Source organism: Camelina sativa, chromosome 20 (assembly GCF_030686135.1).
Source record: "Camelina sativa cultivar CO46 ecotype springtype chromosome 20, ASM3068613v1".
In the NCBI taxonomy this organism is placed as follows: Eukaryota; Viridiplantae; Streptophyta; class Magnoliopsida; order Brassicales; family Brassicaceae; genus Camelina; species Camelina sativa.
In genome coordinates this window covers 28,435,967-28,453,267 of record NC_141899.1, presented here as the reverse complement: position 1 = coordinate 28,453,267, position 17,301 = coordinate 28,435,967, and the positions used below count along the sequence as shown (strand labels likewise).

The following is a 17,301-nucleotide window of genomic DNA, read 5'->3' as shown; positions in this document are numbered from 1 at the left end:
TATGTTAAAAGTAAATATTGTGAATTTTTTTGTTGTTGTTTATATGTTAATTCACTATCTAAAGATATTTTTAATATATTTCCTAAATATATCCTAAATGTAATATAGAGAACCCAAACCTTAAAAAAACAATTTCTAAAAATTAATTTAACATATTGTAATTGTGTAAAAGAGAGTAAAAATGAAAATGTTCATATGTTAAAAGTAAATATTGTTAATTTTTTATTGTTTATATGTTATTTTGAGTATGTAAATTTTAAAGTAAAGAGTGTCTAATTTTTTTTCTAACAATTACCATGCAAAATTTAGAGTAAAGAATCATATACTCAATCTTTTGCATATTATTTTCTAATGAAAGTAGTTGAATTTGATTTTATTGATTTTGTAGTAATTAAATAATCTGATTATGAGAGATTTATATATATATATATATATATATATCTTGAAAATAATTATAAATTTTTTTTATATTTTGAACATAATTATAAATGATTTTATATCTTGAAGATTATTATGAATGAATTTTTTATATCTTTAAAATAATTATAAATGATTTTTATTTAACTATTTACTTTACCTTGAAAAATAAAAAGTAATTAATTACAAGAATGAATATATTAGAGATATATAAAAAATATTTGGATATTGAATAGAAAATGTCTTTTAATCATGAAAACCCATAAATAATTTACTATAATATATTTTTTTTTTAATTTAGAATTTTCTTTTTAAGTGTTGGTCAACGCCGAGTCAACGCCGGTCTTTGCCGGAGTCAATTGACCGATGTACTGGATTATATGTCTATGATGTTGACCGCATAACGTCATATAGTTCATGCATGTGGTCATGTAATACATATACTTCGTGTAGTTGAATATACAATAATATACTTGGCATGTGTGACCATGTATTCACCAATACTTTGTGTAGGTAGCCATCTTTTTTCCTTGCAAAAACCTAAAAAAACTATATATATATATGTGTCCTAAAACACGTCAGGGACTAGTCTTGCAAATATGGAAAACTTCGGGCAATTTTGTAAAACTTCCAAATTTGGCTCTCTCGTCGGTTTGGACTGGGTGTCGATCGATGCTAAGGCAGTGTCGATCGACACCATCTCCTCTGATCGATTCCAAGTTGATTTCTTGCGGATTATTGCTCCAAACTGATCCAAATTGCTCCACTTTGCTCCTTTCATGCTAAAATCCTGTAGAACCTGTAAAGACTCAAAAACAATCTAGAAACAAATGAAAAGACACTAAAAGACTCCTTATATCATGGTTAAAAACCACAAAAACCATGATATATCAACTCCCCCAGACTTAGCCTTTGCTTGCCCTCAAGCAAAACATAAACTTAGACCTGTGAAAGAGGTTTGAAGACAGGGAACTCACTCAATTGCATGATGATTCTTATTTGCACTCTTCATTTACCTGACTCAAGAACTTACTACTTATACTTAACCATGATTAGCATCAACATTCCTTACTCAAATCCCACAATCCCTTGGAATCTCTGAAATCTCCATTGTCATCTCATTAGTCAATATTAAAGCATAAATAAGGTGGATTCTTACCTTGGGTGTATTGATCAGTGGCATGTGGACTTTCTTCAGGCCAAGACATTCTTCTTCAATCTCTTTTCCTCTCCCTTTTCTCACTTCCATTATTTTTTTTTCTTTTTTTTTTCTAAATCAAAGATGTAAGCGAATACCGGGGTCATCGGTAATTTACCTACCCCTCGCTTCCAAGCTTTGTGTGATCATTTGACTCAAGAGTAGAATAATGAGGTCACTGGTAATTTACCTACCTCTCTAAACTGATCAAAATCATCTCATCTTTTATTCTCTCTTTTTCTGATTTTTTTTTTTTTCAAAGCACTGAAGGGAAGAGAGAGGGGAGACATACTTTGAAAAATTGCATTGTCTTGTATGGCCTGAAGAAGAAGTCTAGTCCACTGATTTCCAACCCCAAAGTAAGAGATTAAGTCCGGTTAAAATCTTGATAAAAGGTTGAGACAACGTTAGATCAATCAGATATCCATTGAATAAGGGCTTTCAGGATTGTTGATAAGGCTCATAGTCTTTCTAAGCTTCAGTTCTGAGATCAAGCATAAACAAATAATCATTAGAGTGTTAGCCAAATAAGAGAAATCATTAGTCAAGATCATAATTCCCAAAGATAAAAAAGAAAAATTTTGAAAATTTTTGACTCAAACTTTATGGTTTTGACTGACACAACTGAAACTCAAAAACAGAAATCATAGTTAGTAGACAACCTCCCCCAGACTTAAACAACACTGTCCCCAGTGTTATCAAGTAAGAGGAAAGCAAAAATAGAAATAAAATAAATAAAAATCAAAATCAAAAGAAAAAGAAAACCTACTAGTGGGTTGCCTCCCACTAAGCGCTTGTTTTCAGTCATTAGCTTGACTGTATTGGAGCTCAGGCATCCGGTGGATCAGAACGTGGCAGTGAAGTCCTCTTCATCCAAGGTGGGGTATAAGCTTTAGGTGCATGAGGCTTGCCAAGGATGTGAGGAACAGGACCAGGGTAGGATTTAGGGATTGGTTTGCCTCTCTTATGTCCTGCAAAATCATCAACAGAAGAAACAAGCGCTCTACGATAATCTCGTGGCTTGGTTAACTGCAAAACAGTTTTTATCTCTTTGAAATTCTTATTGATGATAGGAGGAAGTTTAGGAGAAGGAGAGGTGTACCTTTGCCTTACCTGAGGGCTCTGGAGTGTGGATTGATGACTCTTCTGTTTGGGAACAGGTTTCTGACTTGGAGCATCAGTCTTGGACAAGTTCAGTCGCGGTCGTGGAGGGGTGTCGATCGATACCCTCTTGGTGGCATCAATCGACACTGAGCCTGATGCTCGTGTTGCAGAAACTTTTTCAACAGAAAAAGTCCGTCCATCAATAGTAGAAACCCTCCTCAGCTTATCCATCTCAAATTTCATACTCAATCCATCCACATTCAGTGCTATGTGTCCCTTCTGCACATCAATGATGGCACTAGCTATAGCCAAGAAAGATCTTCCTAAGATGAGAGGATCTTTAGGCTCTGTATCATACTTCAGCACCACAAAGTCAGTGGGAATCACGAAGTTGCCAACCTTAACCGGAATATCCTCTAAAACACCTTCAGGAATTCTTCGGGATCGATCAGCTAGGATCAGAGAAATCTGAGTTGGCTTGAATTCTGTCATCCCAAGTCTCATAGCAACAGAATGTGGCATCAAGTTGATGCTAGAACCAAGGTCACAAAGTGAGTGTGCAAACCTTCCTGTGGAGATAGAGCAATCAAGTACAAAGCTTCCAGGATCTGGTAACTTCTCCGCAGTCTTACATTGAATGATTGCACTCACTTCCTTAGAGACAACCACCTCCTGCTTTCTCTCTTTCTTCCTCTGAACAGGCTGATTCAACAGAATTGCACTAACATCCTTTGTAAGAAGTGCTCCTTCTTCAGGGCTCAAACCATTGGATACCATTCTCTTTACATAGCGTTTTAGTGGTGGTGAAAGCTTCACTGCATCAATCAATGGCATCTCAATCATCACCTTGTCCATCATTGCCTTGCATCTAGCTTCTTCCATCTCCTGCTTAGACTTTCTTGGCTTGGGAAAAGGAACCTTAGGCTTGTAGACCCTCTCAACTGTTGGAACCTGAGATTTTGCAGCTTCTGGGTTCGTCTGAGATGAGTGTCGATCGACACCCAGGTGGTGTCGATCGATGCCATCATCTGAAACCGAGAGATTGGCCAATTTTTCTCCTTGTTCTGCATAAAAAATTTCACCATCATCTTCATCTCTCACTGATATGGCATTGCAAGCATGTCTGGGGTTTGACTCAGTTCTTGCTGGAAGAACACTCTCTTGCCGTTTAACAGACCCAGCAGTCTGTGCAACTTGAATCTCCAGCTTCTTAACATGAACATTCATTGCTTCTATCTTCCCATTCAGCTCAGTGTAGACATTGTCAATCTTTCCATTGAATGTCACTGTCAATTGCTCCTGTCCTTGCAAAAGCTGCTCAAGCATGGCTTCCATTCTACTCTCTGAAGAATTCTTAGGAGGTGGAGATTGATAAGATGAATTCCCATAGGTCCTTGTATAGCCATTGTTCTATTGTTGCTGCTGATACTCAGGCTTGGAAGTGTAGCTTGAAGAGTTCCCACTGTAAGGCCTATTGCCTTGCTGATTTCCAAACCGCTGTCCCTGATTCCCATAGACATAGTTCACATCTTCCTCTTGGTGTCCTTGATCAGGTTCTGGCTCATATGTCTCAACCTCAGCAGCAAAATGAACAGATTTCTTACCCATAAGGAGATTATGCACTGAATCCAGCTTAGCATTAATAGAAGCTAACTGGTTTGAATGAAATCCTCCATGCAATCTCTTCCTTTCAGCATCTGCTCCCTTAGTGCTATTGCTAGAAGCCAAATTCTCAATCAAAACTTCAGCGTCTTCTGGAAATCTTGTTTTGAAGTTCCCATGACTTGCAGCATCCAAAGCTAACTGATACTTCCAGTCACACCCTCTGAAGAAGATACTCAACAGTTGTACCCTTGAAAAACCATGGTGTGGACAGTCCCTCTGATAAGCTTTGAATCTCACCCAAGCTGCCTTGAAAGCTTCATCTGGTCTTTGCTTGAAAGTGGATAGCTTGACTCTCAACTCATCTGACATTGCATCATCATAGAAATGGTTTAGGAAAGCCACTTTGACTTGTTGCCAAGATGTCAAAGATCCAGCTGGCAACTGCTTCAACCACTGAGATGCCTCTCCTGCAAGTGAGTAAGGGAAGAGTTTGCAGAAGATGTAGTCCTCAGTCACCCCATTAGCCTTGATGCTAGTCACCAGATCCTCAAAATGCTCAATGTGGTCCAAGGGCTTCTCATTGGGCAAAGCAGAGAAAGGTCTATGCCCAACTAGTTGAAAGTATGCAGGTTTCAACTCAAAATCATTCCTCTGAAAAGGGGGAGGAACAATAGCAGACCGGTTCTCATACACCAGATCAGCCCGATTGTAGTCAGCAATAGTCCTGATCAGATCCCGGTTGTTCTCCTGTCGTCGAACTGGGTTCTGTACGTGGTTGGCAGCTCCACGCACATCTGCAGGTGGGTGTCGATCGATGCCACCTGGTTGGTGTCGATCGACACCAAGATCCGGATCATCAACGACACCTGCTTGCTGGTTCACGACAGCCTGCTCGTTGACAACAGGTTCAGGAATCACGTTTCCTTCTGCATCAAGCTTTTGGCCCTGCTCATTGCGCAAGTGGCCCTCTTGATCCCTCAAAACACCAGCCGCATCACGCATCAGAATGATCGTATTAACCATCTTCAGAGATTTAGCTGCTTTTCTTATTCTCACGCTCAAGTTTTCCCAACTCTTGGTTTGACAAATTCACAGTAGGACCAGATTTGTTGCTCCTTGTGTGAGGTCTAGGAGGCATGCACCTGAAACACCAAAGAGAAGAAAAACAAAAACGTGTAAGTAGAAAATAAAAAGAAAATTTTAGACGAAATTTAAAACTCAAATCTAATGGTAGATCAGAGAGTCCTCGGCAACGGCGCCAAAATTTGATATGCTCAAATTTACCCTAGAGCTACTCTCTCAAATTAAGAGGTCAATGCAGTACTTAGGGGTCGAATTCCACAAGGACTCAAGACTACACAATAAATTATAGAGTTTTATAATTATGTTAAACAGATATATTTTAATTAAATTGCAAGATTAAACAGAAAATAAAAGAGTTGTAAATTCAGATGGATGAAACGCTAGGCCTAGGGAATTTCTCAGGAAATTATGAAATATTAAATCAATCAATAAATTAGGATTCAAATAATTAAGAACAGATCTAGAACTCTAAATACTTTTGTAAATTAATTCAGTTCTCACTGCAAATAATATCTAAATTTAAAACCAGAAAATCCAAATCTCTTTGTAAAATTCTAGGTTAAAAATCAGCAATAAAATCAGGTTTAGATTGTTCACAAAATTATTAAATCAAATCTCTTTGCAAGAAATAATTTTGCTCATCAAAAGGTTTTATCAGGAAAACAATTATATTCTCATATAAATTTATTTTCCTAAAGTATTAATTCTAGATGATCAATCAAGAATTAATATGAAGAACAACCTAAGATGAAGATCTAGAAAGATAATGAATCCTAAATAATCAGATCTAATAATTCATAAAAATCCCTGTGAAAAACCCTAAACCTAACAAACAAATTACTCAGACATAATCAATGAAGAACAAGACATCTTTCTGAATAATAAGCAATTGAAATTAAAAGAGTAAAAGGGAGTTCAAGAAATTCTTCTCTCAAAGCAGATCTCTCTCTCTCTCCAAGGCTCTCAAAATCTCACAGGGTTGCAGGAAAAATAAAACTTGATAGAATAAAACTTAAGGGTTTGCAAAAACCTAAAAAAACTATATATATATGTGTCCTAAAACACGTTAGGGACTAGTCTTGCAAATATGGAAAACTTCGGGCAATTTTGTAAAACTTCCAAATTTGGCTCTCTCGTCGGTTTGGACTGGGTGTCGATCGATGCTAAGGCAGTGTCGATCGACACCATCTCCTCTGATCGATTCCAAGTTGATTTCTTGCGGATTATTGCTCCAAACTGATCCAAATTGCTCCACTTTGCTCCTTTCATGCTAAAATCCTGTAGAACCTGTAAAGACTCAAAAACAATCTAGAAACAAATGAAAAGACACTAAAAGACTCCTTATATCATGGTTAAAAACCACAAAAACCATGATATATCAAGGAATTAGATGGAGGCATTGGGTTGTGTATCTGGTTACTGTGGATGTAGGTTTGGGGCCTTGTGGTGTTACCACTTTGATGATAAATATAGTGCACATCTTCTAGCTGAATAGTCTCCCCATCTTGTTGTAAAAACTGATCTTCCTCTGATATTGCATGAACATGCTGCTGCTGGCTGAGGAGCTTATCAAGCTTGTCATTGAGGGCTTTCATGTCCCTCTTGTACTTGGCATCTTCCTCTCATGTAGATCGCACATGGCGATCCTTGTTGAGGAAGTTACCATTGCTTGCGGTGTCCAGAAACATCCGTATCTTGAGGACCACTCCTCTGTAAAGTGTACTCAGCAATGAAGCATTGCTGAAGCCATGATGAGGACATCTGGTAGTGTATCCCTTGAAACGTTCCCAAGCTTCACTGAACATCTCATTGTTCTTCTGAACAAAGCTGGAAATGTCATTTCCCAGCCTTGCGGTTCTGGAGTTGGAGAAGAATTTGGCTAAAAACACCTTCTTGCACGCTTCCCAAGTGGTGATAGACTCCTTGGGGAGTGATTTCTCCCAAATATGTGCTTTGTATCCCAAAGAGAATGGGAAAATCCGGAGTTTGAATCCATCCTCACTAACTCCATTTATCTTCGTGAGGCTATAGAGCCTATCAAATTCATCCAGATGATCCAATGGGTCCTCCATTGGCAATCCATGAAACTTTTTGCTTTGTATCATCTGGATGAGACTACTTTTGATCTCAAAATTGTTGTTCTGGACAGCAGGTGGCACAATGTCATTCGTTTGAGTATGAGTAGATGGAGCATCCCCTGCTCCTATGTTGGTCCTTGCTTGAGGAGCTGGTGGACCGTTCTGGTTGTTCATTGTCTCCTCAATTGTTGCTGGTTGTGGTTTTTGAACTTGTTGTTGTCTGAGTAACCTTGGTCTGTCGATGTTGTCGATGAAAGGACTCAAGTTTTGGCTACCCTTGGATCGTGTTTGCATGCACAGGTAGGTGACCGAATGTGTACACGAAAGTCAACCCGATCTAGGTGATTGAGTGACGGGTCGGGTGGGTGCTCGGGTTGTACCTGAGATTCAAAACTAACAAAAACGAAAGCAAACAAGTCAGATTCTGAACCAATAGAGATAAAAGAACTTGATCTAGCAAGTGTTGAAATCCTAAACGTAGCAAAATAAAATTCAACCAAATGGCAACGGTGCCAAATTGATAAGCGAGACTTCACTCAGGGTATCAATTCCCTATGCAGTTGTAGTACAAAGTATTATCAATCCAAATGGTTGTTTATGCTAGCAGGTAGGATGCAATCAGAACAGTGCAAGTCAAGCCAAGCAAAAGATGGTTTTGATCTAACAATCCTAGAATGAATAAAGGAAAAGAATATCAACAAGGAACCACACGACCTAAGCACTCGATGCAAGCATTCGAGTACAGGATCGGGTGGGGTGATCGAGTAAACAACAAAGGTATGGACAACTCTAGGGGTTACTCGAAGCAGGTGATCGTGTATCTGTTCTGGTAAGGGATCGAGTGATGAAATAAAATGCAAGCAATTAAAATACGAAAGCTTCTAAGGATGGGGTAATCGAATCCTAAGTGTTCCTGACCAATACAAATGTCTTACATGTCTCAAGCAAATTTTCCCTAGACAATGAACCTCTAAAATCTTGTTAAAACACTCTCGTGATAGAAAAAATCAACCTTGATCACTCCCCTACCCAACTCTCGTTGGAGAAACATGACCAAGCAAGCAATAAGAACCGATTCATTATTATCAATAAACCCCTTAATCTCTTAGGCTAAGTGAGTAAATCTCTAGCATTGGTTGATTCAAACATTTCATCTACACCTCTCGGTAGTAAAACACCTTAGATCTAATCTCACCCTCTTGGTTTGTTGACAGCATTAAGAACACCAACCTAGAAGGAAATCTATAAAACATATACAATCAAACTAAGACATCCTAACCGATCAAGAACACAAAATCATCTATCCCATCCCTAGAAACTTTACTACACTACTCGGAAATCATTGCAAGAAACATAAAAGCATATATGAACGAAAATTGCATTGTATTAAAAGATAGAGTAGAGAAATAAAGAGTACAAGGTAGAAATCTAAAGAAATGATAAAAAGATATAAAATAAATCCTAACAAAAGTGAAAAGTGTTTTGAGTCGCTCAGTTCTCTCTCAGAAGCTCTCGCTCTCTGGTTTGAGGGTCTGCGGCGTGCTCGTTTGTGAGGAAGAAGATGAGTTGTTTATATATGGAAACCCGTTTGACCTAGCTTCCCAGTCCTGCCCGAGGGTCTACTTGATGGGGTACACGAGGATAAGGTCGGGTTACTCTTCGGGTAGATCTTCGGGTTGTTCTTCCTGCTCTTGGATCCTCCTCGATCGTGTTGGGGTTTGGACTGTTCTTCCTTGTTTCTCCCCATTTTAGGCTCTAAAGCACCTGTTTTCATCCAAAGTATGCAAATGCAAGAATGCAACACCCTAAATGGCCTAAAAGTGAATTCCTACAGTTAATGACCTAAAAATGCTAAGGTAAAGGTATAAACAATGCAAAATATTGACAAAAAAGGATACTAAATACATGTAAATTAGAGAGTTATTTGACCCCCAAACTTAAATATTGCTAGTTCTCTATCAAGGAAGTAGGAGGGTGCGGTTTGAAAATGGGGAGCCAAAATTGTTTGCTTTTAAAATTAGTAAAATTGTATGATCTAGCCAAACCGAACGGAGCCAAAATTCAATATATTCTCTTTGACATTGGTTTATCTTCGAAACTGATATGCATAATTTTAAGTTTAGATGGATTACCAGTTCAGTTGTTTAAACTGATTAGGTTTTTAAAGAAGATAAGATGTTTAAAACAAACAAAAATCATATGAGACGTTGATATTATTAAAGGTTTCAAAAATAATTGTTAAGAAAACCAAACTTTTAGATTCAAATTAAAACTGATAATATCATAACGAACTGAACAAAATTTAACAGTTCTCAAAACCAAGCTAGAAGTCTTGTTTAATCTCTGTATGCAAAAAAATAAATAATAATAATAATAGATAAAAAACAATTGGAAACTTCAGGATTGTTTGGATCAAAATTTCAAATATAGTTTTTTGGTTTAACAAACTGTATCGTAATCTAAAATACTTATCAATTTCAAAACAAATTGTTATTTACTCCGTTCTAAATTGCTTGTCGTTTAAGATTTTTTACACATATTAAAAAAACAGTTAAATTTCTATTTAACTGTTTCTTTAATATATTTTTTAATTTTTTTATTAATCATTACATTAAAAAAGTTGGGACAAAACTGATATGTTTATCAAACATATGCATTGAAAATCTAGGACGACAATTATTATAAAACTAAATTTTTATTCTAGAATAACAACTAAAAAAATCGGAGCGAGTAGTTGACTACAAGATAATATTAATGAAACCATGTGTATATGTCAATCACATTGTAATTACCTGGACCCAAAGTCCACAAAATAGATCACTTGAAAATCATCGTCGGCATAGTCGATCATTATAGGCGATCAATATAAGTTCTAGAATCGGTCAAGTGGAGAAAACTAATGCACTTTTTTTCTTTCTCAACAGTTAATGCACTTTACGAGAAATAATCAGTAATATAATGGATTACTTTACGCACATGTTTTGAGAGTAGCATCATTATCAATGGTTACTCGTATAGTTGCTTTATCAAAAGTTTAATGAATAAATAATAAAAAATATTAAAAAGACAAAAGAGAGGAGAGAAGCGTTTCTCAAGTTACTCCGGGAAAAAACGATTACTACACTATTCTTACACATGGCGACTTGTTATTGGTTTCTACTTGTTTCAATTAAAATATTATTAATTTTTTTTATTTGAGTAATGTTTATGACTTTAACCAATAATGATGGTCTTATAGGGAAAAGGGTCATTTCATACCCGTACACACCTCAAAAGTACGAATTGCTGTCTGTATAAACAAAGAGTGCCAATTTAGACATGTACCCTAATACATTTCAAATTTCATACCTGTACTCACAAAATCGAACCAATTACAAAGTCTACGTTAACGAATTTAAGTCAACCGTTAGAGATGCTGACTCAGAATCCACGTGTATGCAAAACGACGCCATTTTGATACGTTTTCCTCGCAAAAAAATTTGTGGACATTCCACACTCGGGGAGATTCGAACCCTCAATCTCGAACATTACTAGCATTGGACTTAACCAATTGATCCCACAACAACACTCGGTAAAATCATACAATTATTATATTCTTATAAACCTAAGGTAGCATCTAAATCGAAGAAAAATGTGGGATATCCACACTCCCGTGCGTCGAACCCGCATCCTCAGATTTTAATAGCAAGGACGTAACCAATTGATCCAACAACATCACTCGGTTATATCACACAATGTTATCCTTATAAAACGGAAAGAAATCTAAATCCCAATTAAAAGACCAAAATCAATTTTAGTGTAACCAAATAATTTTATTTTATTTTCTCAAAAGTTTTTAATATGAACAGATGTATTAAAGTAGATGTAATCTAAAAAATTTATATTAAAAATATGAATTAATTAATCTAAATTAATTAATCTAAATTTTTTTAGATTAATTATTTTTTTAGATTAATTTTTAATGAATTAAAGAAAAAATGAATTAATTTTTTTAGATTAATTAATCTAAAAATTTTAGATTAAAAATGAATTAATTTTTAATTAATTAAAATTACATTTAATTAATTAATTTTTAATTAATTAAAATTTAGATGTAAAAATATGTCCTATTGAGAACATCTGAGGACATTTATATTAAAAAATATATCCTATTTTTTTCTTTAATTCATTAAAAATTAATCTAAAAAAATAATTAATCTAAAAAATTTAGATTAATTAATTTAGATTAATTAATTCATATTTTTAATCTAAATTTTTTAGATTACGTCTAATTTAATACATCTGTTTATATTAAAAACTTTTGAGAAAATAAAATCAAATTATTTGGTTACACTAAAATTGATTTTGGTTTTTTAATTGGGACTTAGATTTCTTTTCGCTTTATAAGGATAACATTGTGTGATATAACCGAGTGATGTTGTTGGATCAGTTGGTTATGTCCTTGCTATTAAAATCTGAGGACGCGGGTTTGACCCACGAGAGTATGGATTTCCCACATTTTTCTTCGATTTAGATGCTACCTTAGGTTTATCAGAATATTATTGTATGATTTTACCGAGTGTTGTTGTGGGATAAATTGGTTAAGTCCAATGCTGGTAATGTTCGAGATTGAGGGTTCGAATCTCCCCGAGTGTGGAATGTCCACAAATTTTTTTGCGAGGAAAACGTATCAAAACGGCGTCGTTTTGCATAAACGTAGATTCTGAGTCAGCATCTCTAACGGTTGACTTAAATCCGTTAACGTGGACTTTGTAATTGGCTCGATTTTGTGAGTACAGGTATGAAATTAGAAATGTATTAGGGTACATGTCTAAATTGGCACTCTTTGTTTGTACAGACAGCTATTCGCACTTTTGATGTGTGTACGGGTATGAAATGGCCCTTTTCCTTGGTCTTATATGTCCATATTTTCTTCTAGAGGTGGATACTAACGCCGCGTATAAACGTGTGTACGAAGAAAATCTTGGTGTATGAACATATAATACTTTAGAAGCTATTGGGCAATATTGGTGTATCCAATATATGCGTTAGACTTGACCAATAGCTTCTAAAATGTACTAACATCAATATATTTTAGGAGCTATATTGTACAATATATGTGTATTGGACAAAATATTCTAGAAGCTATTAAGCAATATTGGTGTATTGGATCGATTTTGTTGATGTCTGTTATAATAAGTTTTAATATTGTTGTAAATTTTAAGATTTGATGTTACATAAACTCCTATATCATTTATTAGTATAGAAAAACCAATAATAAAGAGTTTTTCTCCAAATTTTCCTCCGGTTTCTACAAGATATTAGAGTCTGATTAATTATTGTTTAGAGGAAAACTATTTATTATTAGGGCTTAGGAAACTAGAGAAGGATTTGATATCATATACATTCAGTTCAAAAAACTTAATAAACTTATAAGAGAACACATCGTCGCTACTTGCTACTGCTCTGCAGCCTCTCGATATAACATTGTTCAGATTTCGCATGAAAAGAGTGTAGACGAGCGGATCTTATCTACTGGTCCTACTTACTTATTATGACTATTACATCACCGATCGAGATAGACACTTTTTGTAAAAGATAGAAACCATATTAAATTCTAAAGTCAAAAAGTGGTCCTAAGATTAATTTTCATAATCAACTGTTCCATTCATCAATAATGTAATTAGATGTTGGTCGTCCAACGACGTTCGGACTATTATCATCAATAAACGTGCATTTATGTGTAATTGTATAATTTATGGCCCACTTGTGATTGCGAAGAAGAAGTCAAAACTCTTGTCGAGTTTAGTTTGGTTGTTGTACTCTCCAAATACTTGAATTGAATGTGGCACCGTCATTGGAGTTTTCAGTTTGGTTTATTCGGTTTAAAATAATGCATGACTGAAACTTTTGTCTGGTTTGATTGAATCACGTTTTGTTTTAGATAAAAGTATTTTGAATAATATAAAACTAAACTAAAATAATATTTATGTTAAACATAATATTTATATTTATATAGATTATATTTTTCGACATCATATGTTAAACATATTTATAATATAATTTTTTTTGGTGGTTATACCGTTTAATATGAAAAGACTTTAGCATTGATATTTTTCAGTTTGGCTTCATTTGATTTTAAGAAATGCATATTTGGACATTTGGTTCAATTTTTTTTTTTTTTTGGTTCCATTATAGAATTCTCTTCTGTTTAGTTTTGAAAAAAAAAATACAATGTATAAATAATTCATTTTAACTTAAAGAATTTACTTATAAAATAAGTATTATTAAAAATTTGAAACTTAAAAATAATTGAATTTATCTAACCGTTTTAATACAACACTAATATTCTTGGTTTCGAGTTAGTTTTGATATATTAATTTTTTTCGTTTGAACAAAATATAGAGAAAATATATTAATGTTTTATTCCGATGTTTGACCAAAAGAAAGATTAATAAATTGTTTACTTTCATATATAAAAAATTAGTTTCATTTTTGTTTATATGCTTTTTTAATATATTAAAAATTAGAAGAGCATCATCAGTTGGGTCCGGTTCACTTGTTCTTTTGTCCCACATCCCAAATGTGAACCGTCTAGACGCAAACGTAGAGTCTTCGTTACATATCTCTTCCCTTCCCTTTGTCTCTTCTTGAAGTAAGAAAACAACTCAAAGCTGGTTGAAACTTCAACGTCCCTCCTACAATCTCTCACCATGTTCCGACTCAGAGCTCACGGCAAGAAACCCATTACCATCACCACCACCACCACCACCTCATCCACCGCCTCCGATTTCCTCTACTGGTCACCAGAATCATCCCCCACAGCTCTATCTTCTCCAAGAGACATGGATCCAACCATCTGGTCTAACTTACCAAATCACCTCCTCGACCACATCCTCTCTTTCCTCCCTTTCAAAACTCTCATCTCCTTAAGATCAATCTCACGCCATCTCCGATCTCTCATCCTCTCTCCATCTTTCCTCTCCGACCATTCTTCCTTCTCTCTCCCTTCTTTCCTCCTCCTCTCTCATCCTCAATCTTTCAACTCCTTCCCTCTCTTCAACCCAAATCTCATCTCCTGGTGCACGTTACCACTCCCTCGCTCTCTCTCAGTAACCTGCGCCTCTTCTCTCCTCTCTTCTTCCCACGGCCTCCTCTGTTTCTCACGTTCCACTTCCTCTGTTTCTTCTCTCTCCATCTTCAATCCATTAACCAGATCCTCAAGATCTATCAAGTTCCCTAGCTACTCTTTCCCCTTTGAGCTTCTCTCTCTTGTTACCTCCCCTGACGGCTACAAAATCTTCGCTCTTTGCCCATCTTCCTCCGCCGCTTCTTCAAGATCCGTTTGCCTTTACGATTCCGGTGATCGCACCTGGAGAAAGTTCGGCGGCGTTGATCAGGTCTTACCTCGTGGGTTTAATCAAGATGGAGTGTTTTACAATGGGTCTCTTTACTTCGCTAGATCCGAGCCTTTTATAATCGTGAGCGTTGATTTAAACGACGGGAAATGGACAACAACAGCCACCGGACACGGTGTTTTTCCGGGGGAGGATCACATCACGTTTGCTAGATTGGTGAGTGATCCAGAGAGGAAGATACTGTACATGGTTGGAGGGATTGGGAGCAATGGGATTTGCAGGAGTATCAAGATTTGGGAATTTAAAGACGAGACATTGAGTTGGATCGAAACTGAAACGTTACCGGACATTGTTTGTAGGAAGTTCACTTCGGTGTGTTACCATAACTACGAGCATGTGTACTGTCTGTGGCATAAGGAGATGATCTGTGTTTGTTGTTACAATTGGCCTGAGATTCTGTTTTTTCATGTTGGAAGAAGGACATGGCATTGGGTTCCAAAGTGTCCTTCGCTGCCAGAGAAATGGAGCTGTGGGTTTCGTTGGTTCTCTTTTGTTCCCAGCTTGTCTGCTTCTGTTTAGTTATCTGATATTTGTTATTGTGTTTATGTTCAAAATCTCCATATTTTTTTGTCTTCTATCAATGGTTTCGTTGGTATCTCTTTGTGAAATAAAAGATTGGTAATATTTAAAATGAAACCATAATATTTTTGTTATTTAATATTTCGTTTGATGTTGCAATTTTCGAGTAGTCTTTCCACTAGGGATAAAATTTGCACTATTGAAAAGAGTGGTTAAGATTGCTTGGGACACTAGGGGTTGACACGTTACAAGGAGTGTCCCATGGTTTCAAGCATCGCATTGTGCCATTGTCACAAACTGATTCCTCGTGAGCCAGTTCATTGGTCGTATCACTTTTCCACCTGTTGTCGTTGCTAATTGCTATTTCAACCTCATCAGAGCTCGAGAACCTTGGCAAGTAGAGAGAGAGGGAGAGAAAAGCGGTTAAAGAAAGAAATTGTTAGAATGGTTGGTTGCTACAAACAGGGAATCCATCCAACCTAAACCTAACAAGTAAGAGCATGGCCATTAGTCATATTCTGGGGATGTCTTTTTATTTTTTAATAATAAAATAAACAAAAAATAAAGTTTTATTCGTAATTATCCTAGACTTGTGTCTCTGCGCAAGCTATTTTAGATACCCACAGACACTCAACGTGTCAATAATCTATTGGTTGCGTTTTTTTTTTCTTCTTTTTTCTTTAGTTGCTTCTCTCTCTCTTTTGATACCAATGAAACGAGGAAAGCATGAATCGATTCATCAAATGATAAGAACAAATCAACACTTCAATTACTCAAATCAACAACACAATATCAATTCCTTCAATCCGATTACAAACCAACGAGATTCAACATTCTTGAAACGAGAAATCCCAAAGTCACCTTGCAAGAACTTCAATGGAAGAAGAGTTCTTCGCAGAGGATGAACAATCGCCTAACAACCAGAGAGGAAGAAGAAGATCTAACAAACTTTTCAATATTTTCGATAAAAAACTAAAATGAGATTATTTTCTTCTTTTAAATGAATAATTTTTCCAAGTCTTCATCTTAGCCGTTGATTCCTCTTGTAATCTGGACCCTCCACGTGGCATTCACTCTCATATGACCGTTGCTATATCAAATCCTCCCCCCTTCAGCAACCATGACCTCATGGTTGAAAGATGGATACTTCTTCAACAGATCATATAAGAATTCCCAAGTAGCTTCAGATGTATCTTCATGAGTCCACTTCACCAAGACCTTAGTAACAGCTTTGCCTTGACGATTAACCATCCTCCTCTCCAAAATACACTCAGGTTCTTTCACAAAAGCATCTGGAACAGCCAGTGGTAGTTGTGTAGAAACACGATGATCACCAACCCGAAGCTTCAATTGAGACACATGGAACACCGGATGGATCTTCGAAGTGTCAGGAAGTTCCAACTTATAAGCAACCTTCCCACAAGTATCCAGCACCTTGTAAAGACCATAGTATTTAGGGGCAAGCTTGTAATTGGAACGACAGACGACTGAACCCTAGCGGTACGGCTGCAGCTTAACATAAACATAGTCACCCACCTGAAAACTTCTTGCAGAACGCCGTCGATTTGCAGTTTGTTCCAAACGATGCTAAGCGCGAAGCAAATGAAACTTAAGGATCAACAACATATTCTCTCGCTCCTCCAAACTTCTAGCAACCACCGCGACTTTTGACTCACCAGGTAAGTAAGGAAGGTGTTGTGGTGGGAGCTGACCGTACACAATCTCATATGGTGTCATTTGAGCAAAAGAGTGAAAGTTAGTGTTATACCAATACTCAACTAACGACAACCATTTGCTCCACAGATAAGGGCGATCACTGCACATACAACGCAAATACGTTTCCAAGCAACGATTCACAACCTCGGTTTTGCCATCACTCTGAGGATGATAGGCACTGGAA

At 36.3% G+C, this 17,301-nt stretch overlaps 1 protein-coding gene and 1 non-coding gene across 2 annotated transcripts; both read left to right on the top strand.

Moving 5' to 3' along the window:
* Positions 1-7,150: 7,150 nt before the first annotated feature.
* Positions 7,151-7,257, top strand: LOC147919508 (small nucleolar RNA R71). The gene has a single exon (XR_015594196.1). It is a non-coding gene; the product is annotated as a small nucleolar RNA R71 (small nucleolar RNA).
* Positions 7,258-13,873: 6,616 nt separating this feature from the next.
* LOC104771462 (F-box/kelch-repeat protein At5g43190) lies at positions 13,874-15,518 on the top strand. Its single transcript, XM_019241733.2, has one exon. The coding sequence runs from the start codon at positions 14,178-14,180 to the stop codon at positions 15,399-15,401; it is 1,224 nt and encodes a 407-aa protein (XP_019097278.1). The 5' UTR covers positions 13,874-14,177; the 3' UTR covers positions 15,402-15,518.
* Positions 15,519-17,301: the final 1,783 nt, after the last annotated feature.